Source organism: Pan paniscus, chromosome 1, assembly GCF_029289425.2.
Source record: "Pan paniscus chromosome 1, NHGRI_mPanPan1-v2.0_pri, whole genome shotgun sequence".
In the NCBI taxonomy this organism is placed as follows: domain Eukaryota; kingdom Metazoa; phylum Chordata; class Mammalia; order Primates; family Hominidae; genus Pan; species Pan paniscus.
This window is the reverse complement of record NC_073249.2, coordinates 129,108,695-129,125,033: the sequence shown is the minus strand read 5'-3', so window position 1 is coordinate 129,125,033 and position 16,339 is coordinate 129,108,695. Positions and strand designations below refer to the sequence as shown.

General features: G+C 37.1%; 1 protein-coding gene across 6 annotated transcripts in view; it reads right to left on the bottom strand.

Moving 5' to 3' along the window:
* DPYD (dihydropyrimidine dehydrogenase) overlaps window positions 1-15,968 on the bottom strand; it is an 840,660-nt gene extending 824,692 nt beyond the window's left edge. For 2 of the 6 annotated variants that reach the window (XR_004664922.4, XM_008960544.5), the window contains exon 1: window positions 15,612-15,968. Coding sequence is in view for 5 of the 6 variants with exons in the window: in XM_008960544.5 (XP_008958792.1) it covers window positions 15,612-15,650 (39 nt within the window). In the remaining variant the exon portion in view is untranslated. The remainder of the gene's footprint in view (window positions 1-15,611) is intronic. The other 4 variants (XM_055115757.3, XM_034931766.3, XM_008960543.5 and 1 more) reach the window with 4 other exon arrangements.
* Window positions 15,969-16,339: the final 371 nt, after the last annotated feature.

The following is a 16,339-nucleotide window of genomic DNA, read 5'->3' as shown; positions in this document are numbered from 1 at the left end:
AAAATTAACCTTAGATCATATCCTTGTCATTATATTTTTTCAGTCCTCAATATGAACTGGTTTTCTTGACAGTGACATCATTATCATTATAAAGTAGAAATAAAAAGAAAAATGTCCTTCAGTCAAGGGCTCCAGTGAATCAGTTTTATAACACATCTAAATGTATACAGATTTTAAAGAAAAGAAAACACGATATAGAATCCCAAAACCAATTCCAGTCCGGTAATCCAGTTTGCCTATTTCTTTTTCCAAATTTCCCAACAAATAAAGATTCTGTCCTGTCAGCTGCCAAAGTGGCCGGCAAAGGACAAAACTGGTCATTTGACATGATGTAGAGAAGTGATTGATGATATTTCATCAGCTCCCTCCACTGCAACCATCTGGCCTGTGGATTAGACGCCATTCATACCTTGCTTCATTTACACATGTGAAGGACTCCTTGAAGAACCGAATATTAAACATCTTATTGAGAAACTCAGTGAATACATACGGTCAGGAAAAATGAGGTAACTTTTGAAGGACTTCCCACTTCTATACCTCTATGATTCCTAATTTTCATGTCATGTATTTTAATGTCTGAATAAACAGCAATGTAAAACTGAGCTCATATTCATAGATTTTAGTTTCCAGTTCACTACTGACTTTAATCAAACCATTTAACCTTTCTATGTCCTTGGTTTCACCATTTCTGAAACGGATACATCTTTTTAAGACTGGAAACATGTTCTTAAGTAGGGAACAAGAAAAAAAATGCTCTGAGTGCATAGATCCACGATGATCCCTATTAACTCTAACTCTGCCAGCTCCTATACTTACACCTGCCTCACACCTGACCCATTTCAGCCAGGACAGCCTTCCTTCACCTGTCCTTGGAAAATGATCACCTAATTCATTTTCTGGCCCCTAAATTACTGGATATTGAGGTGAAGGTGAAGGGAAACTGTAACAAAACTTATATGAATTTCTTTATCATTTATTAAATATAATCTAAATAATGATGTAAAACTAAATTATTAAGTTGCATGAATGTGAATTTATAACATGCTTATTTTAACTCTTACACCATAATTCTGAACCATCATCCCCAAGTACTTATGACTCTCTGTCTTGATATATAATTATTGGTGAATTTGCCTCATCTTCTGTTCTGTATCAAAAGCACATTTAGAGGAGATGCATTTATCTTTCTAACCAGACTCTAAATGGTACTTAATATAGTTCCCAAGATACAGCAAGTACTTAAAAATTACTTATAAAATTGAACTATGGAATAATATGTTTTGTTGGTAACTTAAGCTTTCGAAAAATGTATACAGGAGTCCACCCTAATCCACAGGGATATGTTCCAAGACTCCCCCAGTGGATGTCTGAAACTGCAGATAGTATTGAACCCTACATATATATTTGTTTTCAATGCTTTTTCCGTTGTAACTGAGCACTTCTCATGAACTGTAACTATAACTTTTACAGCCTGTGGTGCAACTGCAAAACTTGCAAGAATTTCTTTTTCCTTCTTCACAGCTTCAGGGACAGAAGATTCATTCTTACCATAGATCTTAGCAATCTCAGTATCTTTCCTTAAGTCAAGAATTTTCACATTTTCACTTGAGGAAGCACTTTACTGCTTCTCTTTGGCATATATGAATTGTCTCCATCACTACTGTTGCACTCTAGAGCCATTATTAAGTAAAATATGTGTTTCTTGAATACAAAGGACTCCAACATTGCCACAGTCATCTGAGAACTAGCATGGTTACTAAGTGACTAGCAGGCAGGGAGCTTAGAAAGTGTGGAGACCCTGGCTGGACAAAGCGATGAGTCATGGGCTGGGCAGGAAGGAGCAGAACAATGCAAGATTTCATCACATTACCCAAAATCGTGCAATTTAAAACTTATGAATTATTTATTTCTGGAATTTCACATTTAATATTTTCAGACCTAAAACTACAAAAAGCAAAAATTGGATGAAGGGGAACTGCTGTGTTTAATTTTTAGTGTGGGTTTTAAAAAATTATCTACCTGGTTCTTTTCCATATTTGATAACAAACATCTTTTCCCTTCATATAAGGACTGTGCATATCTGTAAATTAAGCAACTTCATGATAGTAACAGCTTATATTTGCATTTGTTCTTAACTTATTTCTTCCAAACAACAACATTATAAGATAAGCAGAACAAGGATCACGATCTCGATTTTATAGATGGGGAAATTAGCTTAAGTTCACAAAGCTCAAAAGTGCCAGAACTAGGACTTTAATAGCATATTTAGGACTCTTCATATTTAGGAATAGTCAACCCCAATTACTTCCTTCAACTACAAAAATTTGAATTTAATAAATACTGTCTCTTACAAATGTTAGTTATCCCCAGTCTCATTTATTCCTAATATCAAAGTATCTGAGGTCCTCCCCTGCTTCCTCCTCCCTTCCTTACGTTCTTTGTCCTTCCTCTTTCCTTCCTTCCTTTCTTCCTTCCACAAATATCCCAGCTCCTTTGCAGTTCACATCAAAATTTGTATTCATTTTCTTGGGCTGCCATTAAAAAAATTACACAAACTTAGTGGCTTAAAACAGAAATTTACTGCCTCATTCATTCTCAAGTCTAGAAGTCTAAAGTAAAGGTGTCAACCTTGTCATATTCCCTCTGAAATCTGTAGGGGAGAATTCTTTGTTGTCTCTTCTAGGTTCTGGCGATCCTTGTTATCCTCTGGCTGGTTGATGCATCACTCCAATCACTGTCTGCATAGTCATAAGGCTATCTTTTCATTTTTTTCCCCTTTCTTTTTGGAGACAAGGCGTCACTCTGTTGCCCAAGCTGGAGTGCAGTGGTGTAATCATGGCTTACTGCAGCTTCCATCTCTCAGGCTCAAGCAACCCTCCCACCTCAGCCTCCCAAGTAGCTAGGATTACAGGCACACACCAGCACACCCATCTAATTTTGCTATGTGTTGTAGAGATGGGGTTTTGCCCTATTGCCCGGGCTGGTCTTGAACTCCTGAGTTCAAACAATCCACAACACTTGGCCTCCCAAAGTGCTGGGATTACAGGCGTAAGTCATCGTACCTGGCCTGGCTGTCCTTTCTTATGTATCTTCCCGTCATATTTCCTCTGTGTTCTACTCCCTATAACTAAGTGCTTCTGTCATCTACCAACCCCAGGGGGTTGCCACCACACCCTCTACCCAGATTCAGTGAGAATTTAACAACTAATTCTCTATGTCTTCAACTCCACTCAATTTTTTACACCAGTCTTAATGACTTCAACAGACTCTTGGCTCATTTAGCATCTGCCTCTTTTTACTCACCATCTCACCACCAATAATTCTCATTCTTCCACCCCACTGCAGCCACCATCACCCTTGGTTATAGTCTTGACTTTACCATGATTATCGCACTATCTCTAAAAGCTTTATTTCAAACATACCACTCCAATCTTTACCTCTGACAACATTCCACTTTCCAAGAATTATCTGACCTTCCTGAAACCATCAATCCATGGAGCATATCACTGGTGTTTTCAGTAGTCATCTCATTCTCCTATGCTGACGTCCCTCAGATCAGCTTCCATGATACACTATTATGACTTCTTCACAACATCCTTAATTCCCTACTCTTCTCTCACTCCAACTTTATTGCCCAAGCAAAACTAATCCACTTAAACTTATCTCTTTACATCTTCTTTGCCTGAACCCAAGCAGTTAAAAGTGGATGGAGAACAATCCACTATTATGTTCACTGCTCTCATGTTCAATTCTTGACTGCAAGCATCAAGTAGAAAACAAACACTGCCTAACAATCCTACTATACTTATTATTTTCATTATTCTACTTTACAGAAAATCTATTCATACTTTCACCTGTTCTTCAAACTTTTACAGCCTGTTTTCCTCTCACCCTCAGTTGGTAATCCTGCCTCATACTCTTATTGAGAAAATTAAAACCATCCATCAGAAGAGGGAACTTATTTTTTGTTCCGCCACCCAATGTGCCACCTCTGTCTCACCACCTATTCTAAACCTTATATTATCAATCCTATTCCCTCTCACCAAAAGAATCCCTTTATACAAGTAATTATCCCGTCTATGTCTTTCAACTCTAGTTTCCCCACTGCAACTCTTCCCTTAACATATGTACCTGCTCTGTTATCCCTCTCCAGCTACTTCCCTATTTTCTGTTCCCCTTTACAGGAAAACTTTTCTCCAGCATTTCCCAATGCCATTGTCTTACTTCCTCACATTCTATTTTCTTCTCAAACCATTTTTATTAGGCTTTTTTCCCCAATGGCTATTGTCAAGCTCACACTTTTTCAATGTTACTAAGTTAAAAGAAATCTTTATGCCCTCAACTTACCCTCCCAACAGCAGACAAGAAAGTTGACTATATACACATCCTTCCTCCTTCCTTGGTTTCTTGGCTATCTTCTCCTCTTCTTAATGCCTAAAGTCCTCAGTCCCTTGTTGAGCTACGCTGTCTTTAAGTAATCTTACTCAGTCCCAAGACTTTAAATAACATCTTTATGTCAATAATTCCTCAATTTCTATCTCCAGCTACGGCTTCTTTACAGACATCCAAAAGCTTACTTTCAGCTGCCTACGTGATATCTTTACTGTGCTATCTAATAGTGATTTCAAACTGAATGCCATTACATATTACATCTGTGTCCCCCACACCTCTTACTTCTTTTTGTTTACCAAACTAAGTTCAGTCCCACCTCTTTGATTTGCTTTCATTTTTCCTCAAAAGCCCCTAACAGACTTCTTATGATCTTCTAGATTTCAGTTCAAATGTCACCTCTACAGGGAGGCCTTCTCTGACTACCATGTGAAAAAAGACCCTACTAGCCATTCTGCATCACATTTTCTTGGTTTATTTTTACAAAAGCTCATGATATTATCTGAAATTACTGTACATTAAAGAAATTTTTTTTACTATTGTTCCTCCATTAGAATGCAATTTTATTGACTGCAGAATTCTTTTCTGTCTTGTTTGAAAATGTGTTTCCAACATCTAGACCAGTGCTTAGCACATTAGGAAAAAATTAATATTTTAGATTTAAAAAAAGAGAGTAAATTCCTGTGTTTTAAAGAAGACTAAAATAACATATTGTCAAAGAGATAAATCACTGAAGTCAAAACAATAGGTGGTAGCCATTATTAATAATTTAATACCTAATATTAATTGCATACTTGTCACATGCTGGAACTATTAAAAAGGATGAATCTGTAGTATTTTTCTCAACCACACAACAATCCTGTAATGTAAGTATGATTTCTATCCCCACTTTTACAATGAGGAAACTGAAACATAAAATGTTTAAGTTATTTGCCAAGGTCAAAACTAGTAAGTGGCAGAGCTAGGATGTGAACATTAGCACTCTAATTCCAGAGTCTATACTCTTAACCACAAATCTATGCTGTCCTTTCACTACAATCAGACTAAATATTAATTATCTGTTACTCATTATCAATAAATATTATAAAGGACAGAGGTTATCAGTCTACTGCTGTTTCTGAATTTATCTGAGGTTTGGGGAGATTTTATGTTTCCAAGATAACTTTCATTTTGTTGTGATTTCATGATACATTAGCATCTAGTTTTCTTAAAATCTGTTATACTTCTACTTTTCTTATTTGTATTCTTATTTACATTTTTTTATTTTACTCTTACATTAAAATGTTGTTAAAATAATTTGTTTAAAATAAAACCCAAAATATTTTAAAATGTGGAAAAATGTTTAAAATTTACCAATATTCAAACAAATACAAATTAAACGAATCACACAAAAGTTTCACCTAATTGTTTATTTAAAAAATAATTTTTATTAACACTTGAAAGGGTATCATTTTATACATACTCATACAGCTGCTAGCAGCTATATTAATTAGTAGTACTATGTAGACATCAACTTGAAAATATTTCAAATCCTTAAAGTAGTCATACCTACCATTGATGATTCCCTTCTAGGATCCTATAATATTGTGATCTTAAGCATAAAGGATGCTTAAGTTTTGTTTCTTACTGTCCAGTCTTGGAATGAAAGGGGTGATGGGCACTAATTTTCATGAGCTACATACAAATTTTTCTCTGCAAATGTTTTTATCTCTTTCAGAAAAGACAGAGCCTTAAGCATACCAATGTCTGGAGTTTGGGTTGCAAGTAAACTTTAGCTTTAAAATGTAGCAAAAATCAAGAGTCATTTTGGTTGGCACACCCAAGGAAGAAGTATGTTTTGCTTCATTTAATTTGTATGTGGGAGAAAAATGTGTTGAGTCAAAAGTAGTTACACTCACGGACCCTTTCTTCTCTGAGTACCAGGAAGGAAAAAAAAAGAAAATGTACACACACGTGCTAGTGCATATGCACATGCACACACATGACAACCCATACTTCAAAGTAAAGGCAGGCTAGGATAAAATAATTCTTTGAGAATCTGGTCTGCCAGAGTGATTTGTTCTTGGGGTGAGGGTGAGAAGGCTGGGATAATATAAAAGTTTCCATCACATAATGAGACAGCTGCAGTTAGTATTACATTTACTCATTCTAGATAACAACCTGAGATTTATCCATTCACGACAACAATCTGAGGTTTAGGAATGTTCCATCCAAGATAACAACCTGAGGTCCAACCTTACTCTTCCTTTTCTCCCAGGGCAGAAAAAATTAGGAACCATGCACGCTGTCAAGCCATTCTCCAGAAAGAAACGCTATTATCAGCACTGAGTTAAAAGGAAGTCACATCCACATCAAAGGGAACTACATCCAGATGCCTGCCCGTTCTGTTACCTAGAATCAGTGTTAGGAAGATGAGGCAAACGGTTAAACTGGTTCCATTTCCATTTTGCCCCTTCTGTCTTTGCACCCCAAAATGGTCCCCTTTTCCTTTTTTAAAACATATTTTTAAAGACACTTAATTCAGTTGAAGCAGGCAAACGAGAAGGGCAGAACCAAAATGCACTATATATCATTGAGCCAACACTCTCAAGTGTATTTCCAGCACAATGCTTTAAGCAAATAAAAAAAATTGTGCTGAAACATTGTTCTTAATAACTGACTACTAAAAAAACAAGGTAAATGTATGATAATAAGAGAGAGGCTTGAATACATTTTGATATCTCCACTCACAAGGAATGTTACGCCGTGACTTAAAACTGAAGTTAATATGAATATAAAGAAATGCTTTTGATAGGACAAGAAAACAAATATCAAATTATATACGACTAAAAGTATTTAGGGAAAGACTACCTCGTGCACAGGAAAGAAATGTACTACATCAATATTACGTGGATGACTTGAGAGGGATGACTATGTATCTTTGGGGTCATCTTTTGATTTTAGTTTTTTGTATGTTTTAAATCTTCTGTAATAATCATGAAAAATAATTTAAAAATCAAATCGGGGAAATAAAGCATAATAAAAGTTAACACTTTTATTACACTAAGGTTACACTAAAAGTTAACAGGAATGAACATTTTGTGGTGAATGGTAACACACGTTACCCCTAGAGATCTGTAAGGGGAACTGAATGCCTTTCTTCTTTGAACTGTGGAGAAGTTTAAATTTTTACCCCAGCACTCCTCAATATTTGGCATAGAGAAATATCTGAAAGAAGTCCCGCAAAGCTCTCAGGTCACTGTGGTACAAGGAGTCAGATTAGTATAGCTTGAATTCTGGGGACCCCATTGCTTATGCCATGGTTTTCACCTACAATCATCAATCAACAAACACACTGAAGAAATTGGCATAAAGAGTCCCATCTCCTTTTTCGAATCTCTGGTCTTAATTTCTAGTTAAAGACAGCATAATCCAAAACATACAAAATGTAAATTTGTTAATTCCAGATCACCCTTACACAGAACTCCAGCCATATATAGTACGATTGAACTTTTCTTGTATTCTCAGGCGAAATTTAGATTTAGCTACTTCATCAGATTAAAAAAGAAAAGGCAGCAAGCAGACATTAAAAAAGTTTAAAATCAGGTGAATAAGCACATGAAATTCATACAGCTGGTATAAATAGTACACTCAATCCTACCAAGTATGTAAATCGAGGAGCCAAGATCCTAGCATTTCCTTAATATGAACACACACCAGGTCACATTTCCAAACAATTTCACCATTGCCATATTTTATTTCAAACCATCCTTAAAAGACTGATCAACAGCAAACTCACTGAAGATCAGAAAACTCTTCACAGTGGCTGAATGATTCCCACAAGGTCAGAGAGCAAGGGATCTATGGCATAGAGCAAAATTATCCCCAGGCTTACCCTGTATCTTGGGAAATGTACTTATTTTAATTAACAAATAGTAAATACACATTCTACTATTTTGCTGGCAATTTTCACACGACCTTTTCATTAGGCATGGTAATGTTTCTATAAATTTTAACATGCTACAATTTTTCATGTCAGTCTTAAAGAATTTCATAAAGATTAAGATCTACCGGGTGAGTCAATTCTGTGTAGGTACACTGAGTTGTAAGTTGGAGGATAAAGTTTTGGGAGAGAAGTAAAAGTGCTGGGGGCTTTGAGAGGTTGAGGTGGAGGAGAACCAGCAGAGAGAGGTGAGGAATAAAACATGGGGGGAGGAGGAAGTGCAGTCAGGGCTCCATCCATGATCGCCTCCTATATAAATCAGGCCTGGAGTTGACATGTAATTTTGTGTGCGTCCCCTGAGAAGTGGCCCTCAGGGATTAATTATTGATGAAGAGATTTTTCTTCAAAGTGGCCCAGTCAAGAGTGCCTCAAGGGGACATTCATAAGTGCTTATAATATCAATTTCCAAGCACCTGGGAGGTAGGGACACAGATTGTCTCTTTAATTATTATCATGGAGGTAAAGTCTAGCAAAAATGCTGTTACACAGCCAAGGTAAAATTCTCAAAGAAATGAAATTATTATAGCTAGTATAAAAAGTGTAATATATGAGTCATCTCTCAGTAAGATCACACTTTACCTTTTCCTGGTGCAAAATAGGTTATCTCCAACCAACTGTTTCCTAGGAGCTAAAAGAGTTATTCATAAGCAAATGCAGTGTGTTTAGGGATGCTTAAAAGTTTAGAAAAAAATTGTTTTTGAAGCTAATATGTTTGCTTAGAAAGAAGATGAGTCTACTCCAGTTAGCACATGGAAATACAAGGGTTTGTTTTAATTATGTAGGAATTTCTTTTCAGAAAAAAATTAATGTCAAATGCCTTCTACATTTCTATGAGAATGCCAAAAAATAATTTTCACCTATGCATTAGCCCTGATCTAGTCTCAAAAACACTCAGAAAAACACAGAAGAATCAATCCATATGTATGTTGCAGTAAAAAAAAGGATGGGGCTAGCCTGGATTTGAATCTTATTAACCTACGTATTAGATGTGAATAGTCATGTATAAACAAAACCTAGGCCATATACTTCCTTTGTACCATCTGAAACTTACACCAGTGGGCTCGCAGTACAACAGGTACTAAAAACATATTTTTAAACAGAAATGAAATGAAATGGGTCTCCTTAAATTGATCTGAATTTCAGAAACTCCCCAATCTCCCTCATAATATTGACAAATGTTAATTCAGTAACTTTTTCATAGTAGATATATGCAACATTTATAAATCTATAATGCACCTCTTTCATAATCTTTTAACTTCATTAACTCCTCCCTTTCTCATAGATTCTAACAGACTTCAATACCACTAGTTGATTACTAGAGCAAAAACAAATTCTTGCCAATTGATGTTTATATAATGTACATGATAGACGCAGTAATAACATTTAAAATAAGTGTAACCAATTAAAAAAGCGTATATTTATGTGACAAATGCTGTCTGAAGCATTTTGTGTATGTGACTCCAATTAATCCTTATAGCTATTGCATGAAATACATAGGATTAAATTCAATTCACAGAAGAAGAAATGGCAGTCCAAGAAAGAAGCTGACCACAGTCACACAAATAAAATAAAATAGTGCCAGGATTCTAACCCAGGTCTGTTTAAATACAATGTTTTCTTTTTGTACTAACCATGAAAGGAAGCTTGACTTGGGGAAATACAAAATAAATAACTTCATATAAAAGTACTTAATTCCTCAATACATATAAATATATATGTATTCATGGTGAACTGGCTAAAAGTTATATGTTGAGTTTGAATGCAGATGTTTCATATGTACTAGTGTAACATTTTAATTAAAAGCAATGGAAGCAGTAATAATTATAAACCACAGGAAAGACATAATCCTATTAAGAGTTATCTCAGTAGTATAATTGGCTCCAGGATATCAGTGAACACCCACATGACTGATATTTGAGGCCAAAAACACCTTCTGTCTTGATATGGAGGATTATGAGCAAATGAAGTCCAGAAGGTAAATATGTCACATTTTAAAATCAAAGTCCCAATTATAGATAAAGGTGTAATCTTACAATGCCTTATTAAATATTTTTAATTAAGGTGGAATATAAACAAAATAAAAATTTTCTTTACAGTTTTAAGGACTGAAGGGCTCTGCAACATATTTGTCATGCATTCATACAGCTGAGAGGCAGAAAAATAAATTGGCCAATCCTACATTTTGATCTCCTCTTTAGCTGTATTGAAGCCTGGATTATATCAAATCTCATCAGATTTTCTTTGTCATGATATTTTACGACAATCTTTTTTCAGTCTCATTGTCTTTTAGTTTTAGTGTTCCAAACTATTACTTACATTTATGCTAATTATTAGAATTCTCCCACAGTGATCAGACATCTTTATTTTACTAGGGGTTCCAGCTTTCAGTCCTTGTGTTGTTGCCAGTTTATACAGAGTTTGGTAAGATGCTGTATTCAAATAGTTAAAGAAAGGTATGATTGCTTAAAGATCTTCCATAACTGAATCAGTATTTTGACTCTAGATCTTCTTAGTGTCCTTATCAATTCCTTACTGTTAATATTCATCTTTTTTTTATTATACTTTAAGTTTTAGGGTACATGTGTACAACATGCAGGTTAGTTACATATATATACATGTGCCATGTTGGTGTGCTGCACCCAGTAACTCGTCATTTAACATTAGGTATATCTCCAAATGCTATCCCTCCTCCTGACCCCACAACAGGCCCTGGTGTGTGATGTTCCCCTTCCTGTGTTCATGTGTTCTTATTGCTCAATTCCCACCTATGAGTGAGAACATGTGGTGTTTGGTTTTTTGTCCTTGCGATAGTTTGCTGAGAATGATGGTTTCCAGCTTCATCCATGTCCCTACAAAGGATATGAACTCATAATCTTTTTAAAAGTGAATTTTTCTTCTAGAATGTAACAAAGGAGGCTACCAAATTCCAGCACACTTTACAATTAAGCAATCAGTCAACACCATGTGCTATCATTAAGATTAAGCAGATCCAATCTAAAAATCACCCTCCATCAAGATCCATCATTAGTCATTAATCTCCCAGATTTTAATTAAACTACCAAAACTATTCATCTGAATTCATATGCAAAGGATAGAATTTTTCTTTAAACTGCCCACAACTTTGGTGGGCCAAGCTGAAAGGTTCGCTTGAGCCCAAGAGTACAAGGCCAGCCCGGGCAATATACTGAGACCCCCTTCTCTATTTTAAAAAACTGCACTGAAACACATATCAACACACTCAACTACAGAAATATGCAGTACCTTAAAACTACAGGAAGCTACCATTAGAATCAGTGACTCCTCAAATCAGATAATCAGACACATTTCTACTATCCAGCTAAACTCCTTAGAAAGGAGAAACACTTTAAAGTAAAACTATGGCCCACAAAACAGCTTAAAGTAGGAAGTACAAGCATGTTTTCAACAACTCTAACTCACAAAATAGTTTTAAAAAGTTAAAGCTTTAAAAGTCTTAATTTATTTAAGAATACATTTCCAAAAGATCTGCAGTGCCCAATCAATAAAAGGAAGGAGAAAAGAAATGACTGATACTTACACATTCAGTAAAAATATATCCATTTAAATCAATAAACAACTCATGGCTTTGTATAAAGTGGAATCTTTATTATCTTTTTTGGATCCATGATTCTCCTTCCTCCCCAGCAGCAAAGGCAATTACAATAAAAGATGTTCTGAAAATTTTTTTGCCATCTCTGCCAATTTATAACCCATGACTTTCCTTGTTTCAAAATTTGTAAAGTCCACTTTCTCCAAGTCTTTCCCATTATGTTTCTATTTTCCAAATTCGCTATTTTTAATCTCATTTTCCTAGTTAATCATACAGAAAATTCCCAATTACCTTTTCAAATGAATAGAAGTCACAGTATCAGTAATTCCGAAACCATTTCTGTTTGACTTAAAATGCATTTGATTTTGTGGACAATGGACTAAAATCCCTTTTTCATTCAGGGTAAATGTGAATTAAGTTTATAACCCTTTAACATTCACTAACTGATCATTCAAGGAATGGGCCTTGTGATTGTGACTGTGGTAGCAGTACAGTAACAGATAGCAACTTGGTTTGGCTACAAATATATATCAAAAGTACTAGTATTCAAATAGTTAAAAGCTTGCTGCAGCTGCATACATTTCGTTTAGATATATATACTTTCAAAGTCTATTCTCATTATCCTTGCCGGTGGAGGGGAACAAGGTCTTTAACAAAAGAGTACTGTTTCAAAATAATTCTCATTTCCTTTCAAGTGCGCAGATATTCACAATATACTGGCTGTAAATTCAATCTAAATGAAGAAGTGCTGTTAAGTTACTGCTGAGGCCTGGGAAAGTGACCAATGTCCAATACTAACCTTCTTTGAAACCATCCCAGGAGAGTTTGTATTAAAGTCATGGTTGACAAAATTCAGACTGTATCCAAACAGTACACTCGCAAAGCAAAATAACTTCTAAAAGCATATAACTACTATTAATGGACTTTAAAATGCTAATCATTTCATTGGAAGTGATTTTCCTGAGAATAAGATATATTTTTCTGTTATCTTTATTTTTTAACATTTTTGTCCTTTTTCCCAACAAGATGCTGTCAACTTGTGACATTTGTTTATTATCCTTAGCAGATTTTCCATGTGCAATTCAGAGAGGCTAACTTGCCCAAACACACAGCTTAAAGTTAGACCTCAATCAGAGGCAGTTGGTTTCAGAAGCCAGGCTCTGAACCACATTAATATATCTGAAAAAAAACTTGATTTCTCATGCAACTTCTATGATTACAACAACAACAACAATTCTGAGTAATGAGCTAGGTCCTATTACCAAGTAACACATCCTTTCCTTGCCTATCTCCCAGCCCAGGGATATTCCAGCTATGGAGTTTGGTGATCTGATTGTTTTCCATGTTCCTAACCGTCAAATCCTGATGTGATATTGGATTCAGACTAGAAATTATGAAGCAGGTACACAAAGCACCTTTATATATACCTCAATAACTTTTCCCCCAGAAACAAAGATATTTCTTGGCTGTTTCACTGAAACCTGAGGTTCTGTAGTTAGCTCATAGGGAAAAGTCAGTCACTATTAGAGTAGGTTGTTATCATCACCTTCTGTTCTTTTAACAATTGTCAAGTACTTTTCACATTTATCAATGTGTTCTTATCACATTCATTAACTGCTTCATACCAATATTTTTAAAATATTACTTGCTTATCCATGTATTTGAAGCTAAAACAATGATCACAATCAGATCTCTAGACAATGGTTGTAATGAATTTGTTCAAGAAAAGCATTCAAATTTGATGGAAAACTGAGCCTTTATAATTCATTCTAATTCTTCAACACAAAAATGAACTTTGGTAAATCAATAGGATCAACTGAGGCATTTATGCTTGAATGTGCTCCCCTAGGCTTAATGTATTTTTCCTCACTGCATTATATTTTAATGATTAATTTCATGCTCTTTCATGGTATTCTAGCTCATGAATCACGGGTATTACTTTGAGGGAAAAGTAAGGTGCTGTGAGTGATGAAAGATGTTACTGATTAAAGTGTTGCACATATGAACTACATAAGAGCTGAAGGTGTTTGAACACCAGCAATCTAGATTAAAAGTAATATTAGGCAAACTGGCCATATAGACTAAGGTTGAATTGAGTGGAGGGAGTGGGAAGGATGGACTTCTTAAACGTTCTTAGTTGAAACAATATATGAAATCAAGCTTGGCATTCAATGTTTCACTGGCATCTTTCTCCTCAGTAGAATGTAAGCACTCATTTCAAAGACAACTGCAGAGAAAGAAATCAGTTAAGCAGATAACACACCATTCTGAAATTAAAGAGCCAAAAGCCACCCATCCTAAGACAACTCCGATATCTTAAATCAATACTGCCTTAATACTGTCAGAAGCTTGTTTCTCGACTTAGTAAATAAAATTTTTTAAAAAGTTAAGTCAAAGTCACAAGGACCAAAAAGGAATAGACTCCCTAAATGAAATATAGAAAAAGACAAGTATCTATTATCCTGCACACAGATGAACAAATATTTGTTAAACATATCATATTGCTCAATATCAAAAAGTCAACTCTCCATAACAGAAACCAAAAGTAAACTAACCAAAGATGTCCACATAATACACTTTGGCTCTTGTTACTAAAATGATTTTTCAAACCAAGTTATGGAGCCTGGAGAAAACAGGACTACTTCCTCCCAGAATATAAAGTTTCTTCAATTACGGAGGCAAAATGTGGCAAAAGCAGCTATTTTGCAAACAGGTGGTTTGCAAAACTTTTACTTAAGCCGCCAAAAGGACTGACGAAAGGAAAATTTTGTTATTTCTAAAGAAAACACACACACACACATAATTTTCTACCAGAGTAGAAGACTCAAATAAAGAAAAGCCCCAAACAAAACAGAAAACTAAAAATCAGTTTGTCTTAGCTCAAAAGTGCTGACCTAGGTTTAGTATGTGTAAAATCACTGTTTATAATTAAATCCTTTTCATCGCATATATTAAGATACTAGAGAGAAAGGAAATGCCATGTCGTTTCAGGTAGGACCTTATTTACATAAAAGAAGATTTTTTTTTAACAGAAACGGAGTGCAAGAGGAAATCAAAAACCGTTGAGAGGAGAGAAAAATACAGTTAGTTTTTCTGAGGGCACTGCATTTTTCATGTTCTGAATACTTCGTTCCATTCTCTCCATGTTAAATTATTTCATAAACAATACTATGACTAGAGGCGACTGCTACAGCTGACACACAGATGTTTTATTTCTATGCTTCACCTTTGCAAATAGCAGGATTCAGCTATTGGAGATAGGGGCAGTGGAGGTGTCCAGAAACGACATACAGGAGGTGAAGGGGTAGAACGTGTGGGAAATGGGCACTCCTACCCCCTAGAGTCCACCTCTCTGGAACTCCAGTGCTTCTTCAGTCACTGACATTCAGAGGAGGACAAGACAGGCTTCCTCAAATCTCTTCCGAAGTAAACAGGTCCCGATGCAAAGGGCAACCCCTCCAGTAGCGGAAAGTCCTCCCCTGAGCTCCCCGCCTGCCCACGCGGGCCTGTGGCTCCGCGCTCCTCCGCTCCCCCGCAGAGCTCCCACGGGGGAAACTTTCCCGCGTCTCTCACTCTCCGGGGTGCGGGGGCCGCGGGGGCCTCCCCGGCACCTACCCGCAGAGCACTCCCCACCACCCCGCCACCACCGACGAGCCGGCGCGAAGTCCGTACCTCGATGTCCGCCGAGTCCTTACTGAGCACAGGGGCCATGGCAGTGCCTACAGTCTCGAGTCTGCCAGTGACAAACCCTCCTTGCGTCCTCAAGCTCCAGCCAGAGAGCCAAGTGACAGCAGCCGGAGCGCGAGTGGAAAACAGGCAGACTAGGGCCGGCGACGCGGGGGCGGAGCGGGCGCGGAGCGGGCGCGGGGCGGCAACGCCCCCGGGGCGGGGCTGCGCTCTCGGTCCTGCGGCTCCCGCGCCAGGCACGGCAGCCGCAGCCCGGCCTTCCCCGTTCAGCCCGCTCCGCGCCCCAGCCTGCAAGCAGAAGGGAGGGAGGGAGTAGAGCACCCGCTCTGGGGACTGACCTTTACTCTCTAAACTGCTAAAAACTGAGCTAGGCAGGCGGGGCCAGATAGGAGGGATCCCCGGGCAAAGGTAAAAGCAGTCCGCGCTCCAAGCAACAACTTGCACTTTTTCTTTTCTTCCACAGAAACCCCGCGAGATGTAGATACATTGTTTGAGGGGCAACTGCATTTTCAGGAACTCCTCAAGGATGAAATAGTAAATGTTCCTCCATCCATCCACCAAGTAGGTGGGCGGGGTTTGAGCTGCAGTGGAGGATACCAAAGCACCGGTCTTCTGAGAGTTCACAGCCCCTGCGGGGAGGGGAGGGAGGCGAGCAAAAACATCCACAGCCCGCAGCAGCATACAGGAAGTGCTGCAGGTGGTACATAATCAAG